The 27,769-nt window shown below is 38.5% G+C and overlaps 1 protein-coding gene across 6 annotated transcripts in view; it reads left to right on the top strand.

Annotated features, from left to right (window-relative positions):
• Csp (Cysteine string protein) overlaps positions 1-27,769 on the top strand; it is a 93,079-nt gene that overhangs the window by 22,125 nt on the left and 43,185 nt on the right. For 3 of the 6 annotated variants that reach the window (XR_011044787.1, XM_068374991.1, XM_068374992.1), the window contains exons 3-6: positions 1,069-1,221; positions 2,114-2,245; positions 3,521-3,538; positions 14,682-14,735. Coding sequence is in view for 5 of the 6 variants with exons in the window: in XM_068374991.1 (XP_068231092.1) it covers positions 1,069-1,221; positions 2,114-2,245; positions 3,521-3,538; positions 14,682-14,735 (357 nt within the window). In the remaining variant the exon portion in view is untranslated. The remainder of the gene's footprint in view (positions 1-1,068; positions 1,222-2,113; positions 2,246-3,520; positions 3,539-14,681; positions 14,736-27,769) is intronic. The other 3 variants (XM_068374994.1, XM_068374993.1, XM_068374995.1) reach the window with 3 other exon arrangements.

Genomic DNA, 27,769 nt, shown 5'->3' with positions numbered 1-27,769 from the left:
TGTCGGCTACCCCCCAAAATTGGGGGAAGGGCCTTGGTATATGTATGTATGTATGTATGTACTATTGCTGGGATCAAGCTCCAACCTCTCATGTCAAGGCGAAGGCATTTGTACCTCTTTAATGTCTTCCTTTTATCAATTATAGCCTCAGAAGATCGAAACAAATAATTTACATTTGTTTGCTCTGCTAATCATTAAAGTTTCATTTGTGACTGTACTGTCCAGGACCTTTTTTTATATTCAAGGATATTTATTTTTTTAGGTTCTTGTGTTAGACCATGAATTTACAGATGAATGTGTACATTCTCGGGAATTTGGGAAAGTATATACATTTGATATACAGTTGCCCTGGTACTGTATTTGTTTTTACCATAATTAAGGTATTTCACATAACTAGCTAGTAGCTACTTAGTTACGTGAAAACTGATAAGATGTTAAAACAAAAAGAAATTTTAAAGTATATACTCAGTATAAACCCATTAGTTTACAATCAAAAAGAACATTCTTCTTAACCCTGTGGTTATAGTTCTTGATTATGATAAAACAAGGAGTGAAGTAAATCTTCACTAGACAGAGTTCTACCTACTTGGACAAATATTGTTTTTGAGATTTGTTTATTTTATGCAAAGTTCCCTCCTTGCCCAGATTATCTTATTCCATTACTGAACTTCTTGCAAATCATGAAAACAATTACAGTTTTATGAGGGTTCTGTATGGTTCAAATCATTGGATTTTACTCCTGAAAATCAGGTCTAGTCCCTTTAAGGTTTCTGAATATGGAATGATAACCTTAAACCAAGCATCATGGCTAAAGTAGCCATAATTTTCTGAGAATTTAGATTCTGTTACTGATATAATAACATTGCTTTCAATTTTAATCATAGATGTACTGCACACATAGTGATAATGTATTACTGTATTGTACTCTATATAATGTATTCTTAATTAATATTTGCAGTAGAAAGTGATTACTATCATGTTTTAAGTACTGTATTCATGTGTATGATCAGTACTTTATTATTGTATTTATGTGCACTTTATTTTGTAATATATTTTTTTTCGTTTCAGTTTAAAGAAATAAATTATGCTCACGGTATTCTAAGCGATTCCACGAAGAGAAACATATATGACAACTATGGTTCGCTCGGTCTTTACATTGCGGAGCAGTTTGGTGAAGAAAACGTCAACACATATTTCCTAGTGAACTCCGGATGGTGCAAAGTGAGTCTGCTAGCTTTTGTTATTTTGAGTCTTAATTCGAATTGTCGATACACTAAACATTTTCTGGGTGTTATATTGGAGTCTCATGAAACATTCTCTAAAACTATTTAACTTTTGTAATAATTTTTGTTTTGAATTGGATGAGATTTGATCTTATAAAAAGTGCCATAGTTTTAGCAAACTAATCTTAGCATTACCTCTTAGTACATTGTAACACCTAACAGTGGCCTGGATTTTTGCCAGCTTCACTTTAAAACTGGAAAAAGCAACTTTTTAGCTTCAAACTTCTTTATATTGATAAGAATATATAAACTTATTTGTTATTCTTATTTTTTGTGTTTTTTTTTAGTTTTCATGGATATTTTTAACAAAGGTTTTTATTTTTCTAAGGAAATTCTTGAAAAACTGTACATGTCTAAAAAACATGTGAAGTGGTTACTTTGATTAAATATATGTTGTACACAATTAGAATTATTAGCCTCCATGAATGTATTTTTAACCACCTGAAATGTGGACAATAGGTCATAGACTAATTCTGTGAGAATTAATTATGCTGCAAGCTGTAAACTATATAATTATCTAAATTATCATTAGTTATATGATGTAAATTTTTCTCCATTTGATAATATTGGAAGTTTATATAATTTTCAGTCAATATATGTAGCTCAGCTGATAGTATGGTTATCTTTGTCTTTCTGAGATCATCGAAAAAAAATATCAAGTAATGTCTCTGAAAATATGTAAAGGGATGATGTGAAATGCTGAGGTGTGGAAAATTTGGAAAGATAAAGCTTTGTCTCTACTTTGGATTTTATGAGGCTTAATCTTTTGATCTTATTCTGCCGTGTGTAGAATGTGATGGTAATTTCACTATCGTCATCTCTCTTTGCAGGCGCTATTCTTATTCTGCGGAATTATCACAGGCTGCTATTTGTGCTGCTGCTTCTGCTGCTGTTGTAACTTCTGCTGTGGTAAATGCAAGCCTAGACCACCAGATGAAACTGGTGACTATCACAACTTAAATGTAAGTACAAGCATTATCCCTTCTGTACCTATATATACGCTTAGACTAGAAACAGTTAGTTTTGTAATATGATAGGCAGGATTATGTATGCTCAGAGTTGATAATGAATTTAGCTGTATACATTGATAAATAGATAGTTGCTGCTTTTAAAACTTAATACAGTAATAGAATTTTGTGTAATGGTAGTTTAGTTTACATATAATCCCATGGTAAGCTAACATTTAATATGAGGATTGGAACCCCATATGAGGGGAAATATATGTAGGATAATAGTATTCAATTTACTTGTAGAAGACTGAGATCTTGACATTGGATGTCGTAAAAATGTTATTAATAGTTGGTCGAACAGTTTTATGATGTCTTGCCATTTAAGAATAAAATTGTGCAAACGGGTGTGTTAGGTGATATGGAAAGTTATTGTCAATTTTAAGATAAATTTAGTTTAACATTACTATATATGTACAGTACTACATAACATTGGTGAGGTGGATTGCTAGTAGAGTCTTGAGGGCATATGTTGTAGTGGACTTTATTTTAATGATTTGGCAGGTAATTTTTTCAAATAATCCAATCTAGCAAGCTATTCTAGTTTCTCCAGGTGGATATAATATAGACATTCAAGTTGAAAAAAAAAAATGACATTTTACATGTATATTTATATCTGTTAAGCATTATTAATAAACATTGCCTGAAGGGGCCGGTGTGTACAATGTTTTTCATAAAAATGTGAATGCAAGCGATTATTTGAAAGTTGGTATAACTGTATTTCTTACAAGTCTAAAAGGTGTTTGTCAAGCAAATCTTGTACTGTATGTCAAGTTTGTAAGGCCAGTGTGTTGAGCATGTCATGCTTATTCACTTAGTACTCATGCCCAGTTTTGTGTCATAGCACAGTTCTAATTCAAGAATCTTTAACAGGACTTAAGTATCACAGTGGGAAGGATCCTGCTCACAAAATCTGCCTTGACATAATCATTATTTGCTGTAAGGAAGAATATTATCCACACTTTATCACGTTATCAGTTCGTTGAGTAATTTATTGAAGCATTCTCATTTTTATTTCACCTTGACATTGAGCAAATATAATTGTTGTGAATGCTTGTATTTGCCCAGATTTCACAGATTATTTTGTCAAGATTTATTTACTGTATTCCATTACAGTATAGTTTTGCAAGGCTGCTTTTGTCTATTTCAAAATATGAGACGAGTGCAGCATAGATTAAATCTTAAGTGTGTTGAAAAAAATTTATAGCTTCATTACTTGCATATTTGCAGACTGGGGCAGAGGATTTGGTAAGAATCCATTAAGTACTGTATAGTAATGCATGTTTAATGTTGACTAACAATTTCTGTCGTCACGTACGGTCTTCTAAACTTGACATCGATGTGGCTTTTTAATACAGTAATTGTTTATCATCAGTGTATGTATCATGTGAGTGTGCACTTTTGTAATCAGTAATTATCTCCACGGGCCTATTTTGCCACAAATATCTAGGGTGAAATCTGATTTCAGATCTATAGTGAATATTTGCACCCTTTAGCAGATTGTGATATTTCTTACTGGAGCCAGTGAGAATTTAGGAGAGACACTTGTGAGGATAAAAGGTTGAATATTATTGCTGTACCAGATACTGTATTATGATGGTCATGTTGCTTGTTGTTTTTCAAGTAGCCCTGAAAATAGAATGATAAGAATTACCACTGAAAAACTGCCCAATGATTACAGTTGCAGTGGTTTTGTCTTTTTTTGAATTTTTTTTTTTTTTCAAATTAATAAGAAAAATTTGCCACTGATTTTTAAGTGACTTCTTTAGCCTTTTAAAAAAGATTTATGATAGAAGAAAAGAATTACTGTTGTGAAGTGTGATAGTTTTGATTATTGTTTAATCCTACAAAGATACAAACCTTTGTCCTTTAATAGGAGTATGATTTGAGTGTTGTTGGAATTTGACTGTTAGACCTTATTATAAGGTGTTGGTAATTACTGGCTGGTGATGGGGAAGCCCTGTCTCCTCACCAGCACCCGGAGAAGCCACTTTCATTCCAGCCAGAGAGAATAATGGTTGTACAGTACTCAGTGCTCTAGAATAAATGTCAGGCTCTGATAATTCTTTCATTCACTTTTAGGAGATTGATTATGGAGAATTCATATGTGGACATGCAGTATTGCCCTGGTATACAGTGGCGGAATTGTGGCTGGTTCATGAGCAGGCAAGATATGGATCCCCATTCCTTATGGCTGTTCTGTAGGGGACATGCCAGTTCACAAACATCCCCTTGGGACAAGCGTAGGGCGTGGTTGCCGGTGCCGTGGTCTGAGTACGGCAAGATGTGGAAGTAGTAGTCCAAGAGAGATTCATCAGCTTTGGAGTCTTCCCCTAAGCCAAAGATCTCATTTAGATGTTGCTTCTCACCCTCCAGTGGTTGAGTCTCTGCTTCCTCCAGAGTTGAATCCTCCAGCAGGAATACAAGGAAGGAAGGTAACTCTGACCTGCCTTTAGGACAAATTTTTAGGTGAGGTGGCACTATCTCCTTCTCCCTGTGAAAGTATTTTTATCACCCTTTTCCTGGTACCGATCCTGCTCTTCCAGTTGCCGACATCATCTCCAGGGGCCTGGCAATGGGGACTCGAATGCTGTCCTTATGTATTGAGGACACTCCGTTGGTAGATAAACTGCTCCAAACCCTAGCCTCTTCTAAGTTTCCCAAGTCTACTGTTGCAGCACCTTCCACTCCTGCCATTCTTTCTGTAGAAGAAGCTTCTGACGGATAACCTATTGACCAGGCCCTACCTGCTGTAGGGGCAGTTGATCATTGATCCTCGCCTTCGGTAGTGCCACTACCTCAGACGACGGCATCTTGGAAGGGGGAGGAAGCAGCCTCACCCCTATCCTCCTTCCAGGTCTTCATACCATCACACTCACTCCTCATCCCTAATGAATAGGAAGCCCAAAGACTAGTCTATCCACAGGTTGTGTCTGCATTATCCCATGGCCTCTTCAGAGGCACAGGCCTTTGCCTTGTCAGCCAAGCCTCATGCGAGAACAAAGGGCACTTATCGGGCTTCAGAGGAGACAATCCTTTTTGCAGACACCTACCTCTTCAGACTATAAACCCAGCTTTGGTCTTAGGACCAGAAAGAAGACAGGTGAGACCGCTCATCGGAACAGGGTGAAATCTCCCCTCCCTCGAGTGAGGAAGAATCAAAGATTCTGTCGGCACCCAATTCAGGAAATGTGGTGGCAGAGGCAGAGAATCCAGTACTAGAATTTATTTTTTCAAGGTGTTAGCTTTGAATAGAGATTTCCAGTGAAAAGCTCTGGGCAATCAACAGAAGAAGAGATTTTAACTGCCTTAGCCCAGAGCTCCAGTTAAGGGCTGGAAGACTTTAATCGATCGGCGCTTTGACACCCTATAGGTTGGGGCCCCACCCTTGAATTACCCTAGTTGGAGCATGAAAGGGTACTATAGATAGTGTTGACAACCAGATCTCCAGGTCAAAAAACCATTTCAGACCGAGATACTACTGTATAACAAGATCTGGCCTCCACCTCTCACCCGAGAGAGATTTTACATTACAGATGTAATAACTTTAATGCTACGAGTATGAGTAGGGGCTTGATGCAGAAACTATGGTCTTTTCATTGTCCGAGTCTGCTTCCATAAAAGCCATCTCCAGGTTTCTACAGATGTCTGTTCTTGGTCGAAAGGTCAACTGGAGGCTGGAGACCTCGTTCAAGATGGAGACTGCGAGCACTTGGCGAGCTGCCATCAAGAGGAACAACTCTATGCTTTCTCTGGATCTAAAAGATGCATACTCTCAGATTGCAATTCATCGAGGGGAAGTTATTTCAGTTTAGAGTCCTTTGCTTCGGATTGTCTACCACCCACAAATGTTCACTCGTCTGTTCACACCTTTTTCCGTCCTGAGTTCATGCCGATGGCATATATCTAGTGAGATACCTGGACGACTGACTTACTTTTCTCCTCTCAAAGAAAGCTTCTTCAGCAGCAAGGCAAACTTCTCTCCTTTTGCCTCGATCTCGGGAAAAATGCGCAACCTTTCCTTACCCAGTAACAATTGCTGGCTTGACGGTGGCGAAAGTTAATCTTAACATCTCTTGTCCATGGAGAAAATCATTCCACATAGGCATCTACATCATTGATTTTTTAGTTGTATCTGAAGGGACACTATCAGCAGTCACTGATCCTCCACAACCTCTCATCCTAGTACAGTGGGAAGTAGGGGAAAATCTGGCTAGATGGCTAAGAGATGAAATCCTCATTAAGGGGACTCCCTTGGAGTTTCCTATGAAAATGCTGCTGTTTGTAGACTCGTCAAAGGATTAAGGGGGTTCACACCTAAAGAATCAAACTTTCTTGGGTTGTTGGTCTAAAAGGAGAGTTGCCTCTTCATCAGTTTGTTGAAGATGAAGGCAGCACTTTGGGCATTAATAGGGCTCCAACAGAGCTTGATAGGCCACTTTGTAGCGAATGTCAACAAGCAAGGTGGTGCATACCTGTTGCACTGCACCTCTGTAAGTTGGTGAAGCAGGAGTACTCTTTGGCAATAGACAACATGGTGGAGCTGTCCGCAAGATTTATTCCAGGCAAAAAAAATGTTATTGCCGACAAGTTTAGTCGTGAGGGAGAAGTAGTAGAAGTCAAATGGTCCCTTCATCCTGTAGTAGCAAGGAGTCTTTTGAATTTATGAGGTTCATCCGTCAATTGACATGTTTACCACAAGGCTCAACAAGGAATTCCTGGTCTTCTGCTGACCAGTCCTAGACCCATCAGCAACACTATAGTCAATTTCTTTTAGCGATGCAGATTTGCACCGACTCGCAGCGGTGCCCTTTTAGCTCGGAAAAGTTTCCTAATCGCTGATTGGTTGGACGAGATAATTCTAACCAATCAGCGATCAGGAAACTTTTCTGAGCTAAAAGGGCACCGCTGCGAGTCGGTGCAAATCTGCCTCGATAAAAGAAATGGACTATAGATGTTTTTCAACATCCTTGGGACAACCTATACGCTGTGCTTTTCCTCTTTTTTTTGCCTGATTTGAAAGGGTAATTAGCAGAGTGCTGACTACCCCGAATCTCGAGGTGATCGTGGTGGCTTCCAAATGGCCACACGGCAAATGGTACGCAGACCTGCAAATGCTCTTAGTAGAGGTACCAAGAAAATTGGCATGGTGGCTCAACCTGCTTAATTAAACACACCTGCAACTATGAAAGTTTCACTTCCTGTACCCCCGTAAGTCCTAGGTAAATGTTGAAGTGGCTTAGTGTGCTTGTGAGGTCCCTGCCATCCGCCAGTAACCATCAACACCTCGTTATAAATTCTAACAGCCGAATTCCAGCTATACTGAAATCTCCTATTAAAGGACTATGGTTTGTATTGTTAAAAGAAATACAAATGATTTTGGAAATTTGTGATAATTGTGGGATTATGATTTGGCAAAGTAGATATGTTAGTTACTTGATTTTTTTTAGTTATGAATTTATGGATAAAAGAAATATATTTTAAGTTTTGAACTTGTAATTTTTAAACGTGTGATTTGTAACATCTATAGAAAAATAAGTAAAATGATCATCATTGTACATTGACTATCAAGTGTATTTGATTGTCACTGACTCATGAAGTGCCTTCAGTTCATGATCACAAGCACCTTTTGCTCTATTAGGGAGAGATATGCACTTTAAGCCTCACTGCACACAGCACCAGTAGATGAAAGTAGTTTGCACCAACAGTGATTTTTGTTTTTCATCGTAAAAGTTGAAAATAATAAAGAATTTCAGGGAATATGATTTGCTGATACTCAATGACTTGTGGAAAAGAGATTTTATTTTTGTTTAACACATTTGCAACTAATTGATGTTTTTAGAATGCAATTAACATTAAATAGAACTGGAATATTTTGTATTTGCTAAAAAAAAAAAAAAAAAAAAAAAAAAGGACTGATGTTGAATGTGTGTAGGTGTTGAAGTTCTACGTTGTTGTGTTACAAAATAACAGTATTGAAATTCATATATTTTGTAACCATGAGTGTTAGTTTATAAGAAATTCTCTGATTTTATTAGGAAGAAGGCGTTGTCATCTATATGGTAAGATAACTTGAACATGTTGGGACAACCAATGAAGCAATTTTTGTATGTTTCCCCATTCAGAATTTGGCAGGAAATTTTCCATAAGTATTTGTTATGCCCCTTTTTGGTTGTTCTGGAATCTCATTCATTTAACAAATAGAGGAATTCTTCTCTGTTATGTTATGGTTTTATGCCTTTTCCGAGTGTCACTAAGCTGACAACTAGTAACATTTTCTATACAACAACTCTAGGGGTGAACGCACAGAGGACATGCTGAGTAATCCTGTAATTGCAATACTGTTATTTTTTTTCTCTATTTTTGAATTATGGAAGGGTAAGCCAGGGAAGACACTGAGAGAGGTAGTTGTTCGTATGATTGTATTTGAAGCTGGAAGGTTGTTTTATATATTAAATTTCTAAATTAGTTTCTTCAACCTTACTGGAATTGAGGACTTTTAACCCAGACTTTTCTTTAAACTATTATATTTCTTGGTATTACGGAAGCAAAGGACATAATTTATAAAATAATACCTGTTGTTACATGGATCTAAATCATATACCAATGCTCCTGAGCAATCATATGAAAATTGTATGTGTAATCTTCTCATTGAAGACAGTGAAAGGTAATCTTGATGATACCCTTTTAATGTTTTAATGTTACAATTTAAATCTTGGTAATTGGTATGCTGTTACTGATATGAACTAAGAGCTTTTAAAAGACAAAGTACAGGATAACTGAATAAATGTATCGGAAGTATTTTGAGAGTAATCCAGGAAGAAACTGATAAAGTTTTTCTAAGATTATTTATCTGCTGCTTTGCATTTGGTTGACTATGCCTCCCCTCGTGTTATGGTTTTGAAAGCTTTTTTTGTGCGCCATTTTCTTTTTATGGACATTGCTTTCTTGGAGCTTCCTTTGTATTTTGTCCTGCCTACCTAAAATGCATGTATGCAGAAGAGAACTTGAACATTTAAGTTTTTATTCGAGAATGGATCCTTCAGGCCATAGCTATGGCTTATTCCAATATATAGTTAATAGTATCTGATGAGAAATGCAGCACATTTTATAAGGTGGTCAGTGGATTAGGGGAAGTTAGTTATTTAGGTAATTTGCTCTGCCAATTAGCGACAATAGTTTTAAAGAGAGAAATACTGTATGAAAAATTTCCCAATTTAATACAATTGGGAAATGTGAATCTTTCAATCCAACTTGATTGTTTATCACATGAGGTTACTTGCTCTGTAACACAGTCCAGCAGAGGTGCATTCCTCTAAATGGTTCATGTAGACATTAACCCATTCACTGCGGAGAACGACTTGAGTTTACTCAGATTCATATCCTCTCACTGCGGAGAAAGACTTTACTCCACACCGCATAAGAAATTTTATGCTAAGCACCTTTTTTTGATGATTTTTTCTGGCTTCTACATGCTGCCATCTGTTGCCGATTTTATGAACTACCCATTCTCTAAAGCACTCTTCATTCTTCTCCCATTCACTCGATGATTTTGGTAATTTTTTGTTATTTTTATGTTGTGTCAACATGATATTATGATATATATGCATGTTTGTTTCAATATAAATCAATATTATTCATTGAGTTATCGTAATATCATGCTTTCCAAAGTTCGTTTATCGTAAGTAAAAGTTTATTTACATTAGAGTGAACAGTTGCCATAACAACTACACAAATAAAAGCGTATTTCATAGTATTGTATGTTCAAAATGTGACAGATAATGGTGTTTTTAGACATCAATATAGAAATTTACTCAATTAAATGAATAATAGTCAAATAACAAACACATTCACGAGAAAAGAAGTTTCGTGTCCTAAATCCGAAGCTTTGTTTACATTCGTCAGCTGACGTTCAGTCTGTTAGTTGCCTATCGTTCCCTTCATTTTTTAACAGAATAATTTAGTGATACAAATTGTTAATAAAGATATAATTTGTTAATAAATGCTGTTTCACAGTATCATAAATTTCATATATAATTGTAAATTATGGTATTAGCAAAACTTTCGATATTGCTCTGCTTTTATCAGTCAGCTGACTTTGTCCTCTTAATTTTTCCCTTTAACTCTGGGTTGAAGAATTGTTTTCTTTTCTTTCCTTTTATATGTGTGATATGGCCTCTACTTCTCGCCAAGTATCTTTAAAAGAAACAGTAGGTACATATACTGTGAATTTCATCAAAATAAAAAAGTGACAGAAATAGACAAGCCATGTGTTCATGTGGAATAATTTTTATCAGCTATGCTCAACATATGCTTACAAAATAAAGAAGGGTCAGAAATGGTACCAACCAATTTGGCATTTTATCATTGAAGCAGCATTAGTAGACTCAAACATATGCTACAACATTCAGAATCCCACTGCTAAGTTGGATCAGAAAAAAATCAGGGAAAAAATTATTAACACTATGTTAGAAGGGTATAAGCAGAGCAAAACTCAAAGAAAGGGTAGATTTTTAAATGCAATAGAATCTAGACTAACAGAAAGGCATTTTCCAGCTCAATATGCTGACCAAAACCACAAACCCCAATGTATTATATGCTCTATCTTGCCAGAGAATTGCTTGATGAAAGGTAAAGGCGAATGTAAAAGAAAGCATACAACCTATTTTTGTAATCAAATTGTTAAAAAGCCCCCTCTTTGTATCATTCCATGTTTTGAGACATATAATACCCATAAAGTGTACAAAAAGCGTTGCCAATGCGAAAAATGAATGTATGAGTCAGAGATAAATTGGGTGAAGGATTATTAATAGAATTGATAAAATCATCTTTGAAAAGGAATTTTTGTGATTTTTTTTAATTTTTACTCTTTTTAAAGAAGAGTTTAAGGCATAAAGAGATAAACTCAGGTGAAAATATTGTTAAATTCTAAAAACAGAAAGGTTATAGAACACAAAAACTTAGTTTCATTAAATTTTGAGCATTTTCAATATTTAGTGAAAATGTGCTGAGAGCTGTGCAACATCCATATTTGAATATCCGCAGCAAAAAGGTTAAAAAAGCTTAATTAGTGATCCAAGAACACTATAGCACACAAACTACTTTTCCAAGTTAATGCTTAGAGACTTAAGCACCATAAATGACATAACATAAAAGATGTGAAACTTCACTCCTAGTATTTTTGCATGATTTCAGATCTTCATGAGATGTAGGATATGCTAAAGTAATATCATAATTTGAAAGGAATGAAATTTCTACTTTAGAACTATGTGCATTTTAGATTACTTAAAATGTTTACCATAGAAATTTTGTTCTGTGATTAGAACTATTACAGAAGCCCTTCAAAACAAATTTCTGTGCTAACAAAGTTTTAAAATGTTTTATTCCTCAAATTATAGGAAGTTTGTATAAGTGCAGAAATATTTGGGACCCCTACTGTCTGGGCTGATAAAGAAGTTTAGGTAATGGTGATATTGGTTTATTAGTCTTGAACTTGACCAAATATTTGGATAGAGTTACTAAGACCATTTACTATTTCCAAGGCAGTTGACCTCACATCTTTTGATATACATCTTGGCTAGTGTCTGATAAAGTACCTGAGCATGTTACAGAAGTTAATGTTGCTTGGGTACTTATAACATTAGCAAAGCTCCAATAAATCTTGCGGAAGTTGCTGAACCTCTGGCTACATGTGCAGGTCACCTGAAATATTTTGTCATAAATACCTCAAAAGATATGGCTTTGGCCACAATCATTACCGTGGATTTTTCAAGCCTTGCCTTTCTTAAGGCAATTTCATCATAGAGATATTTGATAGATGAGAAGGTTTAGCAATAATGATTGAAATATTAATTCACTATACTGTATATGTGGTCCAGATTAGGAGCCCTTGCATAGTCATATTTGGAAACTAGATCCAGTTTTATTTGCCTCTTAAATCTGTCAAACAGTGGGAGATTGTTTACATTTAGTTAACACAGAAAATTTGTCTTCCTGTAATGGCTTATAGATATAAAAGTATTTTAAATAATAGTTCTTAAGACAGATGGGGACATTTTATAAGGTGGTTATGGACAAGGGATTCACTTATGTGTTTAACAAGCTTTGATTTTATTATATTGATAACAAAAAGTTTCTAAGTTTCAAAAAGTATTATGGAGTCTTTATGATTATAATTTTGTAATGAGTTTACTCTATATTCGTTTAAGGATGATCTGCAAGGAAGATTGAAAAGGTGTACTGTGCTAAATACATGATATTTACAATAGAAATTATACGGGAAAGTCTTTGATGTGTGCAATGATACTAAAAATATTATGGCTCAACAATAATAATTAAAGTTATACTTGTCTGACAAAGCCTCTTCTTTTTTTTATGAATTAAGAAAACGCAAACACCATTCAGAAGATCAACTAGTCTTTAACAGTTTTAATGATGGTACTGATGGTTAACTCCAATTTATATTAAATACCACAGGAAAAGGACTATTTTATCCTCCTTTTCATCACTGTGAATTTCAAACCATTAGAATAATCTCAATCTTTGTGGAATTGGGTCTTTTTATGATTGGCAAATTTCATTCTAAATGTGTAAAACCTCATTGTCGTCTTGTTTTTGATCACGCCCTTTGGGACAGTTTTCTCATTGATTTGTTTTACAAATCGTTGCAAAATTTAAGGAAACTTTTAGGGTTTTGTGACATTTATATTTTGGTGGATTTATAGAATATCTATCTCTCAAACAAATACACTTATTGAAATTGAACAAGAATATTGGAAGTGTAATATTAACAAATAATTTGGCAAGATACATCTATTTCTTAAGGTAACTTATCCCATTTAGTTTCAATGCCAAGGAGCAATTTCTGGGAATAATCCTCTGTTAAAAGCTTTGTCTGACAGTGACTGGAGTTTTTGATGAATTTATATTATATCTTAAGTCACTGGCTAGAAGAAATTCACGGAAATGTGTGTGATTTGGATATCATATTTAATTGATTGTCAAATAAGAAGGGAAAACTTACTAATTCATATTTTCACAGGTATACTTACTTGGTTTGCTATGTAAAACACATATTACAGAAGTTCCTCAACTTGCAAACATTCAAGAGATACAAACACAATTTTAACTGAAATCATAAATATCAGATATTATATCAATAGTTCATAATGGAATACTATAATAAAGCAATAATATATGATTTAGTGTTGCAAGCAAGACGACATTTGCAATATGAAACTGGACAATTTGTTGAGTTTTGCAGCTGAAAACTGTAGGCATGTGGGTTAGGTGAAGCCTACCCTAGGCCAAAATCTAAAAGAAAATTTGACTTAATAACAGCTTCTTGGAACCTATTAAGTTTATAAGTTGAGGATTTTCTTATGTATAATGTGTAGCATATCAACTACAGGTACAGTATTAGTATTTTTAGAGAAAAGCAACTCTTAAGAGATCCATTGGTTGGAATTAAGTTTTAAGTAAACATCTAGATGTGGTAGGGATTGTATTCACATTTATCCTTTCTTAAATTTTGAGCATTTTGACTTTTATCAGCTACTGAGTTTTTATGATGAATACTCACCTGCAGACCAGAACTATTCCAGGTGTTATTGCTTGACACAGTTATGAATATTAGTCTTCCTTAAATAAAATATTGTTTTACATTTTAGGAATGAATAACAGCACATATTCCATTGCATTACACGTTGAAATGTGTTAAGTTTAATTGTCTTTGTCGTGGGTTTCATAGTTACTACTGTAGTTATCTTTTCATTGAATAGATTTTATTTTAGTCTTTATTTTTTTTAAATAGCATAATCTGGTAATTTTTTTGTGTGTTAGCATGTAAGGTGATGTGCTTTTATATTTATATTACTATAGCCAGGAGAGCATGAAATATTGTATGTACCGTGTATGTAGAACTTTTGCGTAAATTTTTGCCTGTGCAAGTAAATGCATGGCTAGGCATTATCTCGACCTGTTGTGGGACCCAAGGCCGGGACCTGATTGCTGTGCTCTTTAAAGATAATGAGATACTAGATAGTGGACAGAACCCTTAGGCCTTCCTTGCTTGGCCCACAGTTATATTAACCAGTTTTGAATATTAACGTTTTTTTGTATGGCATCATTGTGGATTACAGTACTAACAAGAAATGATAATGTCTGAAAAGTATTACAGTTGCTGTCTGTGAATATGAAAGTGGTGTAGCCAATGCATTTTTGTATAAAGTGTTTTGGACTGAATGTTGCTTTGCCTCATAAATCATGTTTGGTGATACGAAGGTATCTTATGAGAGCACAGCAGGAGGGTAATAGTGCTGCTTATATTACGTATATACATCCTTTTTTGTGAGTAGCATAGTAACTGCTATCCCTTCCTCTTGTTGTCTAGCCAGAGCAACGCGAGGGGGTAAATTCCAGCCAGCCAGGGACATCTCGAAATAAGGTAAGCAACCTTTGAGCATCAGCCTCTTTATTTTTCTTACTAGCTTTTATCTTTTTGATGGCCTAATTTATCATTCCATTTTAAATGTGGAAGTGTACTTTTATCCAGGATCCAACTGAAGGAGGGATTTTAGGTGAATAAATAGATATCATATTTTTACAATTTTGTTTACATCATGTTTTAGTGTTGATGGACAAGCAGCAGTAAGTAAATAAGGTTTTATTTATGTGAGCCATTTATTATATATATTATGTAGGGATAGAATTGTGTTCTTAGATAAATGCTCTATGATCAGTACAGTTTATTATGGCCAACAGTTTCTCCTGACAGTCTGATGTTACTATTTTTTTTTCTTTTAACAAGAATTTTGGGTAAATATAATTAATCTTAATTTATAGCTGAAGCCTAAAGCCATTCTGAGTTCAGTCAAATGGTATCGGTTAGTTTTTCTCTTTGTGTAGTTACTGTGTGTTTAAACATTGTAGGCCATTTACAACTTAACAAATTACAGTTTGCATAAATAAGAAATAAATTTTGGGAGATGAAAAGCCTATTAATTAACGAAGTTCAGTGTTATTGTGCTCTAGAAACCATATAAGAAAAGTGAAGTGAAATGCATGTACTTGTACTTCGTTTGTGCATCACTCTTGGAAGATGGAAATCTTTCTTAGAATGGCTCTTTGGTATTTTCTGAAATTGGGCTGAAGAGACTATTCCTTTAGTGGACCAAGTTCCAACCATCGAAGCATTACGCTACATTTGACATTTTAATGTTTTGGATTAGTCATTGTAAGAATAGATGAGCTTAACAGTAACATGGATATATGATGAATGGATGTGGAATTGTTAGTGCAGAATGATTAATGGATGTGGAATTGTTAGTGCAGAAAGTAGTAGATATGGAAGTAGAAGGATAAAGACTTTTAGGAATTCCCTGGAAATTGGGGAAAATGGTATGCAATATAGCATTTAAGACCAGATTACAAATCTGACAAGGAAAATTAGCTATTGGTGATGATGATGCTAGTATCCACGTAATTATTGGAGATTTGCTGTTGTATCTATATGCTAAAAATGTAATTAGAAACCATTAAATTTTTAGTTATGCTGTTTTATCAGTATGCTAAAAATTTTGTTAGAAACCATTAAATTTTTAGCAATATGTACATTGGGACTAAAGATTAATATTCTGTGTAATCTTTGGTGAAAAGAATGGCATGTAATTTGGAAATTTGGTCAACGAAACCATGGAAAGCCGTATTTATCATACAGTATTTGCTGAATGGGAAACATGAAAAAACTTTAATAATTGGAGTGAATGTTTAAACTTTTGAATGCTGTTAACAAAACGTGAAAAACGTCTGAAATCTAAGTAAGAAGTATTAAAGAATATTAAAGAATTTGTTATGCAATTTTCAGCTTTGGTGGAAGCTGTTAAATTCTCTACGTAAGTCAGATCTGCCCTGAAATGGTTTAGTTTTGAAATGATAATAATAATTAAAAGAATACAGTGTGCTGTTGCCCAGTTGTCTGCATTATTAATTCTCATTAAGAAATCATTTGGGAAAGCCTTTGAGAGATTATAATTCTATCCTTAGTCTCCGTAAATAACCTAAAAAAGTTATACTCCTCACGGTAAAGTGAAAAGGACACCACAAATATGCAACTTGTGTGCAACATTTACTTCTTAAGTTGACAATTCTTGTTGTTGGAGGGTTACTAGTCAGCATCTTTAACATTATATTCGAGGGATATATCTTGTAGGGACATGGTAGGTGGTGTGCTAGCTAACTGTCTTTTTTTTTTTTTTTTTTTTTAAACAGTACTTAACTTTGAGGTTTTTTATGCTAACACAAGTTTTCAAGTATTTTAATACAGGTATTACACATTCCTGGCAAGAATAAGAAAATACTAAGTACCTATACTTGTTGGTGAGGTTTGTTTTCATAATAGTCAAGGCAGTGGCCTTTTAGTGAGAATTTTATTGAAAATAGTACACTTAGAGCTCATGTCCAAATTAGTTCACAGGTGCAATTTAAAATTTTACCATTTTTTTTTTTGAGTGAAATCTATTTAAAGATTTGAATCTGAAAGTATGGAGTTCTTTTAGGTTCAAAGTTTTTTTTTTTTTTTTTTTCCAAGTACCCTCCAAAATCTTGAAACTGGTCATCATCTACGGTTTGTAGGCAACTATAGAACTTAAATATTTGATAAGGCGGATGGGGACCCATTGGTTGCTATTGTTTTTGTCATTATAAGCAGCTATTAAGCACTGGTCTACTTGTAATAGGAAGTATGTATGTTTAAGCAGATATGATGGATTTATTTCAGGGAAAATATTGTAGTTTTTGTGTACCAAAATAATCCAGATAAAGGCCTACGACCACTGTTATTCCAAGGAACTCACATGGGTGTATATGCATGGCATTTCTAGTACTCTACTGTACTGCTGTTAGTGGATTGAGTCTTGAAAAGAGGTAAGGATATCATTTACACTCTTCTTTGTACAGTACTTCATAAATGGTTTGCAGTTTTATAAAAGATTTACTCCCTTCTTAAAGTTCTCTACAGTGAATGGTAGGAATAATTTCGGAAAGGTTTACATCTGTCAAATCTGGCATAAAGTTCTGTTGAGGCTACTTAACAATCTCGCATTTTTATTTGTACGTATAGTCAAAATTTGTGTCAAATAAATTTGTGAAGATGACTCTAAGTTTTTAATTGAAAGTCAGGTGTTTGCATGAAAGATACTGATGTTTTCTTGATACCATAGTTATTTTTTTCTTTAGTGCTCTTTGGCATTACAGTCTTGGATAATACATAATGATTTTCAATTTGTTGTCAAATATCAATTTCTCAGCTTTTGAGAAGGTGGTCTTTTGCTTTGTTACATAGTTCTATTGCAACTAGTGGTTGTTTCTTTAGTACAGTAGTATATCGTAAGGATCAATGAACGTGGTTATAGCCATGTAAATGGGCAGCCATTGAACAAAATATTATTTAGCACTGGTATATACTTAGGTTTTAGTTTTTCTAGCTACCTCATTGGAAATTCTCGGATTTTATATGATGAGTGTTAGGTAAAGACCTTGCTATATTCTGTTCAAAACACTTTATTCTAAAAGAGAGTTGAAGAATTAAAAAATAAAAGGTAATTTTCAGAGTGATTAGTAAAACTTATTGTAAATGGAAAGAACTTAGAAAGAGGTCTAACAGTTATAACTCTTGACTTTCCCTGGTATGATTGATGTTTGAAAAACCTTGTCAAACTATTTGATTTCCGTTTTTTTACTTTATTTCCTTTTAAGGACTTGAATATGAAACAAAAAGTCTCTCTATTTTAGTGTGTTGTACACTTCAACACCCAAATTTCCATCTGGTTTAGTCTTCATTTATACCCTTTTGGATGATTTCAATTACAGTATTTTAATTTTGCTACTAATACTGCTACTGTTATTCTAGCTATCAATTCCTTATTCCTTCTTATATTTCCAAAGCATCTCGATATTTTAAATCTGTATTTTCACCTGCCAATGTCGCATTTATAATATAGTATTCCCTTAGCATATTGCTCATGAATCTTAACATTTGACAGTTGATTGTCTTTGCAAGTTTCTGTTTCTGCTACATAGAGTAGAATAAGCCCCATGCTTACACGGGTTACATTGATTTTTCATTGGTCAACTCAGTTCCAAAGATGTTTAGTAATAGCTTTCATAGTTTTTGTTTGAACAGGTGATAATTTTCTTCAGAAACAGTTAATCTCTTAACCAAACAGGAAAGTCAGCCATATTAGTCTCCAGAAAGGTACAGACTGATCTTGAATGTATAGTAATCTACATTTATTGATGACCTCCTGTTGTTGGGTATCTTAATACTTACTATGCATATCAGACCCTATGACATACTGTTTTTCGCAAATATCTTTGAAACGAAGACTCGGATCAACATGATGCTTTAGCACAGAGTGTTTCACACACCCCGCTAATTTTTAACACTGTTGTACACTGTCAAATGTGGTTAATTATGGCGTTTACTCTTGACTGTGAAGTCAAAAACCTGCGTGAGCTACTACACATTCGAACAGGTGAGGCGTGACGTATTTGTGACGTCTATCCACCCACTACCTCCACTCCTGGCTTCCCCTACTCCCTTTCCTCCCCTCTTAACCCCCTCCTTATCCCCCTACCTCTTTCTCCTCCATACCTCCCTTACCCCTTCCTCATCCCCCACCCCTCTCTCTCTCTCTCTCTCTCTCTCTCTCTCTCTCTCTCTCTCTCTCTCTCTCTCTCTCTCTCTCTCTCATAAGGGAATGGCTGTTACCTCTCTCTCTCTCTCTCTCTCTCTCTCTCTCTCTCTCTCTCTCTCTCTCTCTCTCTCTCTCTCTCTCTCTCTCTCTCTCTCTCGAGGCTACATGGTATATGAAGCCAGACACAAGTATGACGAATTAATGACAGATTAATAAAAATTATATGCCGAGTAAAGTTTGATCGTTTATGCAAACAATCGTAATTGATGTTCTTGCTTCTTTGACGGTTATACCGTATTTGGTAAGTGCAGAAGGTAACAGTGATGAGGAAGATGACCTGTTTGTCGAGAGTGATGAATATTAAAAGTAAAATATGTGGTCAGTTATTTATAGTATTAATCCAGCCATCATATACTCGCTGTCTATTTATGTCTGCAATGACTTCTTAACATATGGCAGCCTTTTCCTAATATTAGAATAAATTATTCATATATTTATCACTTCAATTTCGTTTTAAGTTTTTACTCTGCATCGGATTCCCACTTCAGTTCCACCCTTTTCCTTTCCATCTCTTACACAATTTCTTATAAATGACCAAGCGTCAGCTACAACCTTCATCCCATCATACGTTCAACATAACCTATGGGTATTAGGGTCGCATACTCGTATAACTTTCAATGGTTGTATAATTGCCAAACAAACCTCATACAATAATTAAGCAACAACAAGTTGCGCTGGAACAGGAATCAGGGTCATACATAAAACACCCTACCATACTTAACATATATACATTCGAGTTATCCACCATTATAAATAAGTCATATGTGTGCATAGCTTCATTTCTTCGTGTGCAGAGAGAGAGAGAGAGAGAGAGAGAGAGAGAGAGAGAGAGAGAGAGAGAGAGAGAGAGAGAGGGGATTGAGGGAGATGAAAGGGAGGTATGGAAGTGAAAGAGGGCGGGAATAGGGAGTAGGAGTAGGGTAGGAGGGAGGGATGGTGGTAGTAGGGGAAGGCAGGGGTGGAGTTAGTGGATGAATGGACGTCACTACTACGTCACGCCTCACCTGTTCGAATGTGTAAATGGCTCACGCAGGTTTTTGACTTCACGGTCAAGAGTAAACGCCATAATTAGCAGCATTTGACAATGCACAGTAGTGTCAAAAATTAGCGGAGTGTGTGAAACAATCTATGCCAAAGCACCATGCTGATCCGAGTTTTCGTTTCAAAGATATTTACGAAAAACAGTATGTCATAGGGTCTGATATGCATAGTAGGAGTGTAGCAGAAGCAAGAATTCTGTAAACTTGTACAGTGTATTAACTAGCCCTTCAATATGAAATTAAAAATTTCCTGAATAAGTGCTAGTTTGTTCCTATGTATACTAACCCTCATCCTTTAATAGAGGTAATGGTTTAATTGTAGCTGAAACTCGGTTGTTAAAATTTGTAACAAGATGTCGATAGTTACTTTCAGATGGCAGGGAAGCACTGGGTCGACCCATCCACTAACACACTGAGTAGCCACTTTGATTTTAGCCACAGAACAGTACACACTTGTTCTTTTTGCATCTTTTTCTTTTTTAAATATTTAACTTAGCCGGTGAATATACAATAGCTACAACTCTGTTGCTCGACAGACACATACAGTAAAAACTCGCCAGCGATCGCTATACAGGTTGCGGGTGTGCCCACCAGCGCCAACTGTCGGCCAGATACCACTCTCGATGTAAACAAAGACTCAATTTCTTCTCTGTCGACGTGTCGACAAGACGTACTTTACTCGCTGTTGAACCTGGAGTTTTTCCCATCATATTTGGTGAAGTACTTTAATTTGGTTTGAGCTTTCGCAGTACAGGTGTTTTTCTTCAAATAAATCCTTGAACTCTTTTTTTTGTATCGGATTAATTGTTGATGACTTAGATCGTTTTTTGGAATTTTCCCTTGACTAATTCAAAATGGCTGACCCTTCTCAAGTTCCCAAGTTCAGAAAATGTAATGCTAGGGACTGTCATAGGCGTCTTCCAAAGGCTTCTCTCGACCCTCACACTGTTTGTTCCAATTGTCGGGGTAAAACCTGTCAATTGGAAGATCGGTGTGAGGAATGCGTGGGCCTTTCGGAATTCGATTTTATCGAATTTGATAAATATACACGCAGACTAGAGAGAGATAGGGTAAGGAGAAGTTCTTCTAGGTCGGTAGATTTTTCCTCTCCACATGCCCCTGAACCTAATCCTTCCCCTGTAGTGGTTGTTCTTAACCCCCCTCCTAGCACTCAGGAACCGTCGATGCAAGACATGATGCGTGCTATTCATGCCTTGGGGGAGAGAGTTGAGGCCTTAGCAAGTGACCGAAATCAACTCATGGCGGACGTAAAGGAACTCAAGTGCCAAAGTGCCACGGCGGAAAGTGTTAAAGTGCCTAGTGTTTCTCAAAGTGTTGTGAACAGTGTTGCGCTCGAGGGTTCGTCTGTTCGTGCCTGTCGTCCACCTAGTCCGGGACCTCTTGCAAGCTCCCAAGCCCAGGGGAGAAGCAATGTCGTACGACTCATGGGTTCGAGAGGCCTTGATCAGCGAACAGACGTTCCCTCTATGGTATCAGGCGTATCTCTCCAAGATCGCCCCTACCAACGTAAGACGAGAGAACCCATTTTTACCTCGTCGTCTGAAGGTGTTTCTCGTAAGAAACCTTGGACCAAGGTCTCCAGACCTTTAAAGCGTAAGTCGGTCCCTTCAGGACAAGTCCAACGTCCCGGTTGTAGCCACTGGGACAGTTCGGACCCGTTGCCGTCATCTGATGACTGCTCGCCGCCTAAGAGAGGCAAAGTTGTGCCGTCTCATTCGCTCACCCCGTTTGTTACCGCACCTGCTTCCGTAGACCCTAAATGGGTGTTACTGCAAGACATGCAGTCCAAGCTTGCGTCCTTGATGGAGGACTACAATGCGGAAAAGGTTTCTGTTGAACCTGCTTGCCATCAACCTTCCAAGCAGTCTGTTGTGCGTCCTGTTGACGTTGAGTTAGCTTTCTCGCGTCAACCAGTTGGGGTAGTACCTCCACCGATGCGACCCAGTGTGGATTTCCAGCCGCACGTTGACGTTAGGCAACGCACTGATGTGATTGGTGACGTTCAGGACGTTCATCAACCATCAGAGTTGACTTGTTTTGACGCGGTGCGTCAACCTCCGCAACCCGGTATGGTGTTGACTGCACAACCCAGACGGTCTAAACAGTCTCGGGTGGACGCTGTGCGTCCTCGCGCACCTGTGGTTGTTGACAGTTCCCAGACTGTTCAGCAGTTCCAGGACGCTGCGTCCGGCTCTGTCACGTATGCACCAGTGCGACCGGACTCTGCGAGTCAAACGTTGCCCACACCTTTGCCGTTTTCTCATCAGTTATCGGATGAAGAACTGTCAGATGAGGACGTTGCTGAACCGCATCCTGAGGATCAACCTTCAGAACTTGATGAGCCTAAAGCTGTTCAACCATCCTTGGACTTTAGAAAAGTCATGGCTGTGTTTAAAGAGTTGTTCCCTGATCACTTTATTTCTGTGGCTCCTCGTTCGCCGCCGTCAGAGTTTGTCTTAGGCGTTCCTACTACCATGCCTGCCTTTACTAAACTCGTTCTCTCTCGCTCATCCAAGAGAGCTTTACGGCTGTTAGGCGATTGGTTAGAGACCAAGAGGAGTTTAGGGAAGACAGCATTTGCCTTCCCCCCATCTAAACTCTCGTCTAGATCGAGCGTCTGGTATGCCACGGGAGAAGTTCTCGGCTTGGGAGTTCCTGCCTCTGCCCAGGGCGACTTCTCAAGTCTTGTAGACTCTCCCCGCCGCCTTGCCATGAGACGCTCAAAGATTTGTTGGTCACCCTCGGACCTGGACCACCTTCTTAAAGGTATATTTAGGGCGTTCGAAGTCTTTAACTTCCTAGACTGGTGTTTAGGAGCCCTGAGTAGGAAAATCTCTTCTGCTGATAAGGATGTTTCCTTACTCATTATGTCCTGCATGGACAAGGCCGTCCGTGATGGGTCCAACGAACTTGCCGCTTCATTCACGTCCGGAGTCCTGAAGAAACGAGAGTCTCTATGCTCTTTCCTGTCTGCTGGAGTGACGCCATGCCAAAGATCTGAGCTACTCTTTGCGCCCTTGTCTAAGTGCCTGTTTCCTGAAGTCTTGGTTAAGGAAATTGCCTTGTCTTTAGTGCAGAAGGGCACCCACGATCTAGTTGCGTCCTCGGCTCGCAAAGCTCCCCCTTTGCCTGCATTGTCTGCTAGACCTAGGATAGACACTCCAGCGTCTCGGTTTATCCCACCCTTTCGTGGCAGAGCCTCCAGCAGGGGAGGTGCTCGTGCCGAAGGGAAGAGAGGGAAGAGAAAAGGATCCAAGTCCTCTAAGGGCAGAGTCTGACTGCCAGCAACTTCAGACAGCAGTAGGAGCCAGACTCAAGAACTTCTGGCAAGCCTGGGAGAAGAGAGGCGCAGATCAACAATCTGTGAGGTTGCTCAGAGAGGGGTACAAAATCCCTTTTGTACGCAAACCCCCTCTAGCGACGTCCCCCATCGATCTCTCTCCCAGGTACAGAGAGGAAGAAAAGAGACAAGCCCTGAAACTGGAAGTGTCTCTTTTGCTAGAGAAGGGAGCGGTGGTCAAAGTCTCGGACCTTCAATCACCGGGGTTTTACAACCGTCTCTTCCTAGTATCAAAGAAGACTGGAGGTTGGAGACCGGTGCTAGACGTCAGTGCTCTGAATGTCTTTGTCACAAAGACGAAGTTTACCATGGAGACCACAAAGTCAGTCCTAGCAGCGGTCAGAAAGGAAGACTGGATGGTCTCTCTAGACCTAAGGGACGCCTACTTCCACATCCCCATTCACTCAGACTCCCAACCCTTTCTGAGATTCGTCTTCGAAGATGTGGTGTACCAGTTTCGGGCCCTGTGCTTTGGCCTAAGCACAGCTCCTCTCGTGTTTACGAGGCTTATGAGGAATGTGGCAAAATTCCTCCACTTATCGGACATCCGAGCCTCCCTTTATTTGGACGACTGGCTTCTCAGAGCCTCTTCCAGTCATCGCTGTCTGAAGGATCTCAATTGGACTCTAGATCTGACCAAGGAATTGGGACTCCTAGTCAATTTGGAAAAGTCACAGCTGGTCCCATCCCAAACTATTCTGTATTTAGGGATGGAGATTCACAGTCAAGTTTTTCGGGCTTTTCTGTCGGCCCCCAGAATAGATCAAGCCCTGCTCTCCATCCAGAAGATGCTGAAGAAAGAACGCTGCTCAGTCAGGCTGTGGATGAGTCTGGTAGGGACGCTGTCATCCCTGGAGCAATTTGTTTCGCTAGGAAGGCTACACCTCCGTCCTCTTCAATTCCATCTGGCTTTTCACTGGAAAAAGGACAAGATGCTAGAGGCGGTCTCGATCCCAATTTCCGAAAAGATAAAGTCTTGTCTGACTTGGTGGAAGGACAATATCAGCCTACGAGAGGGTCTTCCCCTGGCAGTTCAGATACCGAACCACGTTCTCTTCTCGGACGCATTGGACTTGGGCTGGGGCGCGACGCTGGACGGTCGGGAATGCTCAGGTCTGTGGAACTCGAGTCAGAGGAGCATGCATATCAACAGCAAGGAGCTTTTGGCGGTTCATCTGGCCTTGATAAGCTTCGAGAATCTCCTTCGAGGCAAGGTGGTGGAGGTAAATTCGGACAACACCACGGCCTTGGCGTACATTTCCAAACAGGGAGGTACCCACTCACTGACTTTGTACGAGATCGCAAGGGACCTGCTCATCTGGTCAAAAGATCGAGGCATCTCCCTAGTAACGAGGTTCATCCAGGGCGACTTGAACGTCCTAGCAGATTGTCTCAGTCGGAAAGGTCAAGTAATTCCAACCGAATGGACCCTCCACAAGGATGTGTGCAAGAGACTTTGGGCGACTTGGGGTCAACCCACCATAGATCTCTTTGCAACCTCGCTGACCAAGAGGCTTCCAATCTATTGCTCTCCAGTCCTGGACCCAGCAGCAATACATATAGATGCCTTCCTCCTAGATTGGTCACATCTAGATCTTTACGCATTCCCACCATTTAAGATTGTCAACAAGGTACTGCAGAAATTCGCCTCTCACGAAGGGACAAGGTTGACGTTAGTTGCTCCCCTCTGGCCCGCGAGAGAATGGTTCACCGAGGTACTTCGATGGCTAGTAGACGTTCCCAGAAGTCTTCCTCTAAGAGTAGACCTTCTACGTCAGCCACACGTAAAGAAGGTACACCAAAGCCTCCACGCTCTTCGTCTGACTGCCTTCAGACTATCGAAAGACTCTCGAGAGCTAGAGGCTTTTCGAAGGAGGCAGCCAGTACGATTGCTAGAGCAAGGAGAGCGTCTACCATTAGAGTCTACCAATCGAAGTGGGAAGTCTTCTGAGACTGGTGCAAGTCAGTTTCCGTATCCTCGACCAGTACCTCTGTAGCCCAAATAGCTGATTTTCTCTTATACCTGAGAAAAGTACAATCCCTTTCAGTCCTACTATCAAGGGCTACAGAAGCATGTTGGCCTCGGTCTTCCGGCATAGAGGCTTAGATCTTTCCAACAATAAAGATCTGCAAGACCTCCTTAAGTCTTTCGAGACCTCTAAGGAGCGTCGTTTGGCTACTCCTGGGTGGAATTTAGACGTGGTCCTAAGATTCCTCATGTCAGACAGGTTTGAGCCTTTACAGTCAGCCTCCCTGAAAGATCTCACTCTTAAGACTCTTTTCCTGGTATGCTTAGCCTCAGCTAAAAGAGTCAGTGAGCTTCATGCCTTCAGCAAGAACATCGGGTTTTCGTAAGAAAAAGCTACTTGTTCTCTGCAACTTGGTTTCCTAGCCAAAAATGAGCTACCTTCTCGTCCTTGGCCTAAATCTTTCGATATTCCTAGCTTATCGGAGATCGTAGGCAATGAACTAGAAAGACACTTATGCCCTGTTAGAGCTCTTAAGTTCTACTTAGCTCGTACTAAACCTTTACGAGGCCAATCTGAAGCGTTATGGTGTTCGGTTAAGAAACCATCCTTGCCTATGTCAAAGAATGCTTTGTCATATTTTATCAGATTGTTAATACGAGAAGCTCATTCACACTTGAGTGAGGAAGACCGATCTTTGCTTAAGGTTAAGACGCACGAGGTTAGAGCTGTAGCAACTTCCGTGGCCTTTAAGCAAAATAGATCTCTGCAAAGTATCATGGACGCAACCTATTGGAGAAGCAAGTCAGTGTTCGCGTCATTTTACTTGAAAGATGTCCAGTCTCTTTACGAGAACTGCTACACACTGGGACCATTCGTAGCAGCGAGTGCAGTAGTGGGTGAGGGCTCAACCACTACAATTCCCTAATTCCATATCCTTTTAATCTGTCTCTTGAAATGTTTTAATGTTGTTTTTATGGGTTGTACGGAAGGCTAAGAAGCCTTTCGCATCCTGGTTGATTTGGCGGGTGGTCAAAGTCATTTCTTGAGAGCGCCCAGATTAGGGGTTTGATGAGGTCCTGTTGTATGGGTTGCAGCCCTTGATACTTCAGCTCCTGCGTGTCTGTCAGCATCCTAAGAGGATCGCTGGGCTCCGTAAGGAAGACGTACTTACAAGGCAGAGTAATCGTCTAAGTCGACTTCCTTACCAGGTACCTATTTATTTTGGTTTTGTTATATTGATAACTGTCAAAATGAAATAAAAAACTCTTAGCTTATACGATGTAAACATATTTAACTCTGGTCTCTACCCACCTCCTTGGGTGTGAATCAGCTATTATATATTCACCGGCTAAGTTAAATATTTAAAAATGATATTTTAATTATAAAATAAATTTTTGAATATACTTACCCGGTGAATATATAAATTAAACGACCCTCCCTTCCTCCCCAATAGAGACGCAGTGGGATGAGAAGAAATTGAGTCTTTGTTTACATCGAGAGTGGTATCTGGCCGAGAGCTGGCGCTGGTGGGCACACCCGCAACCTGTATAGCGATTGCTGGCGAGTTTTTACTGTATGTGTCTGTCGAGCAACAGAGTTGCAGCTATTATATATTCACCGGGTAAGTATATTCAAAAATTTATTTTATAATTAAAATATCATTTTTCAGTGTTTGCCTGTGTAATTGTGATGGTGGTGTCATGTGTAGACACACGGTCCTGCCCTGTGCCTGACAGGAGGTGGACCCCATGCTCTATGCCCATTTTGCATGGGACATGAATGTTTGCAGTCATTCCCCTGTGACGAGTGGAGGGCCTGGCTCTTATTGCAATGGTTTGAGTACAGCTTGAGGAGAAAGAAGTCCAGGAGGGATTCTTTGGTTTCAGGTGCTCTTGTTTTACGTTCCAATGCACAGACTTCTGCGCTTCTTTTGCTTTTCCTTGGGGGATGACGGAATAAGGAAGGTGTCCCTGCCCCTCCCTCAGGGCAAGCTTTGTGAAAGTCAGACTTTTCACCTTCTTGCAGGGGGATGAGGGACGCCTCCTTTTCCCTGGTATTGGTCCTGCCCTTGCTGATGTTGATGTCGATTCCTCTAGGGGCCAGGCCTTTTGCACTTGATAACACTCATTAAGTATTGAAGGTGTCCCATCTCCCAAAAGCTGTCAGGCATTAGCTACCTCTAGATCCTTCAAGCCTTCTGCTGCTGTCCCTCTTGCAGAAGGAGCTCTTGATTTCAAGGCTGCCATCCCATCCCAGCCTAAGGAGTACGCAGTTAATCTTCGATTCTCATCTTCCTGAGTCTCTTTTTCACCAGTGATAAAGTTATCGACTCCTATGGACAAAAGAAGGAAGAG

This window comes from Palaemon carinicauda, chromosome 6, assembly GCF_036898095.1.
Source record: "Palaemon carinicauda isolate YSFRI2023 chromosome 6, ASM3689809v2, whole genome shotgun sequence".
NCBI classification, from domain to species: Eukaryota; Metazoa; Arthropoda; class Malacostraca; order Decapoda; family Palaemonidae; genus Palaemon; species Palaemon carinicauda.
Note: the sequence above shows the minus strand (reverse complement) of the source record. Positions and strands in the feature narration are given on the sequence as shown.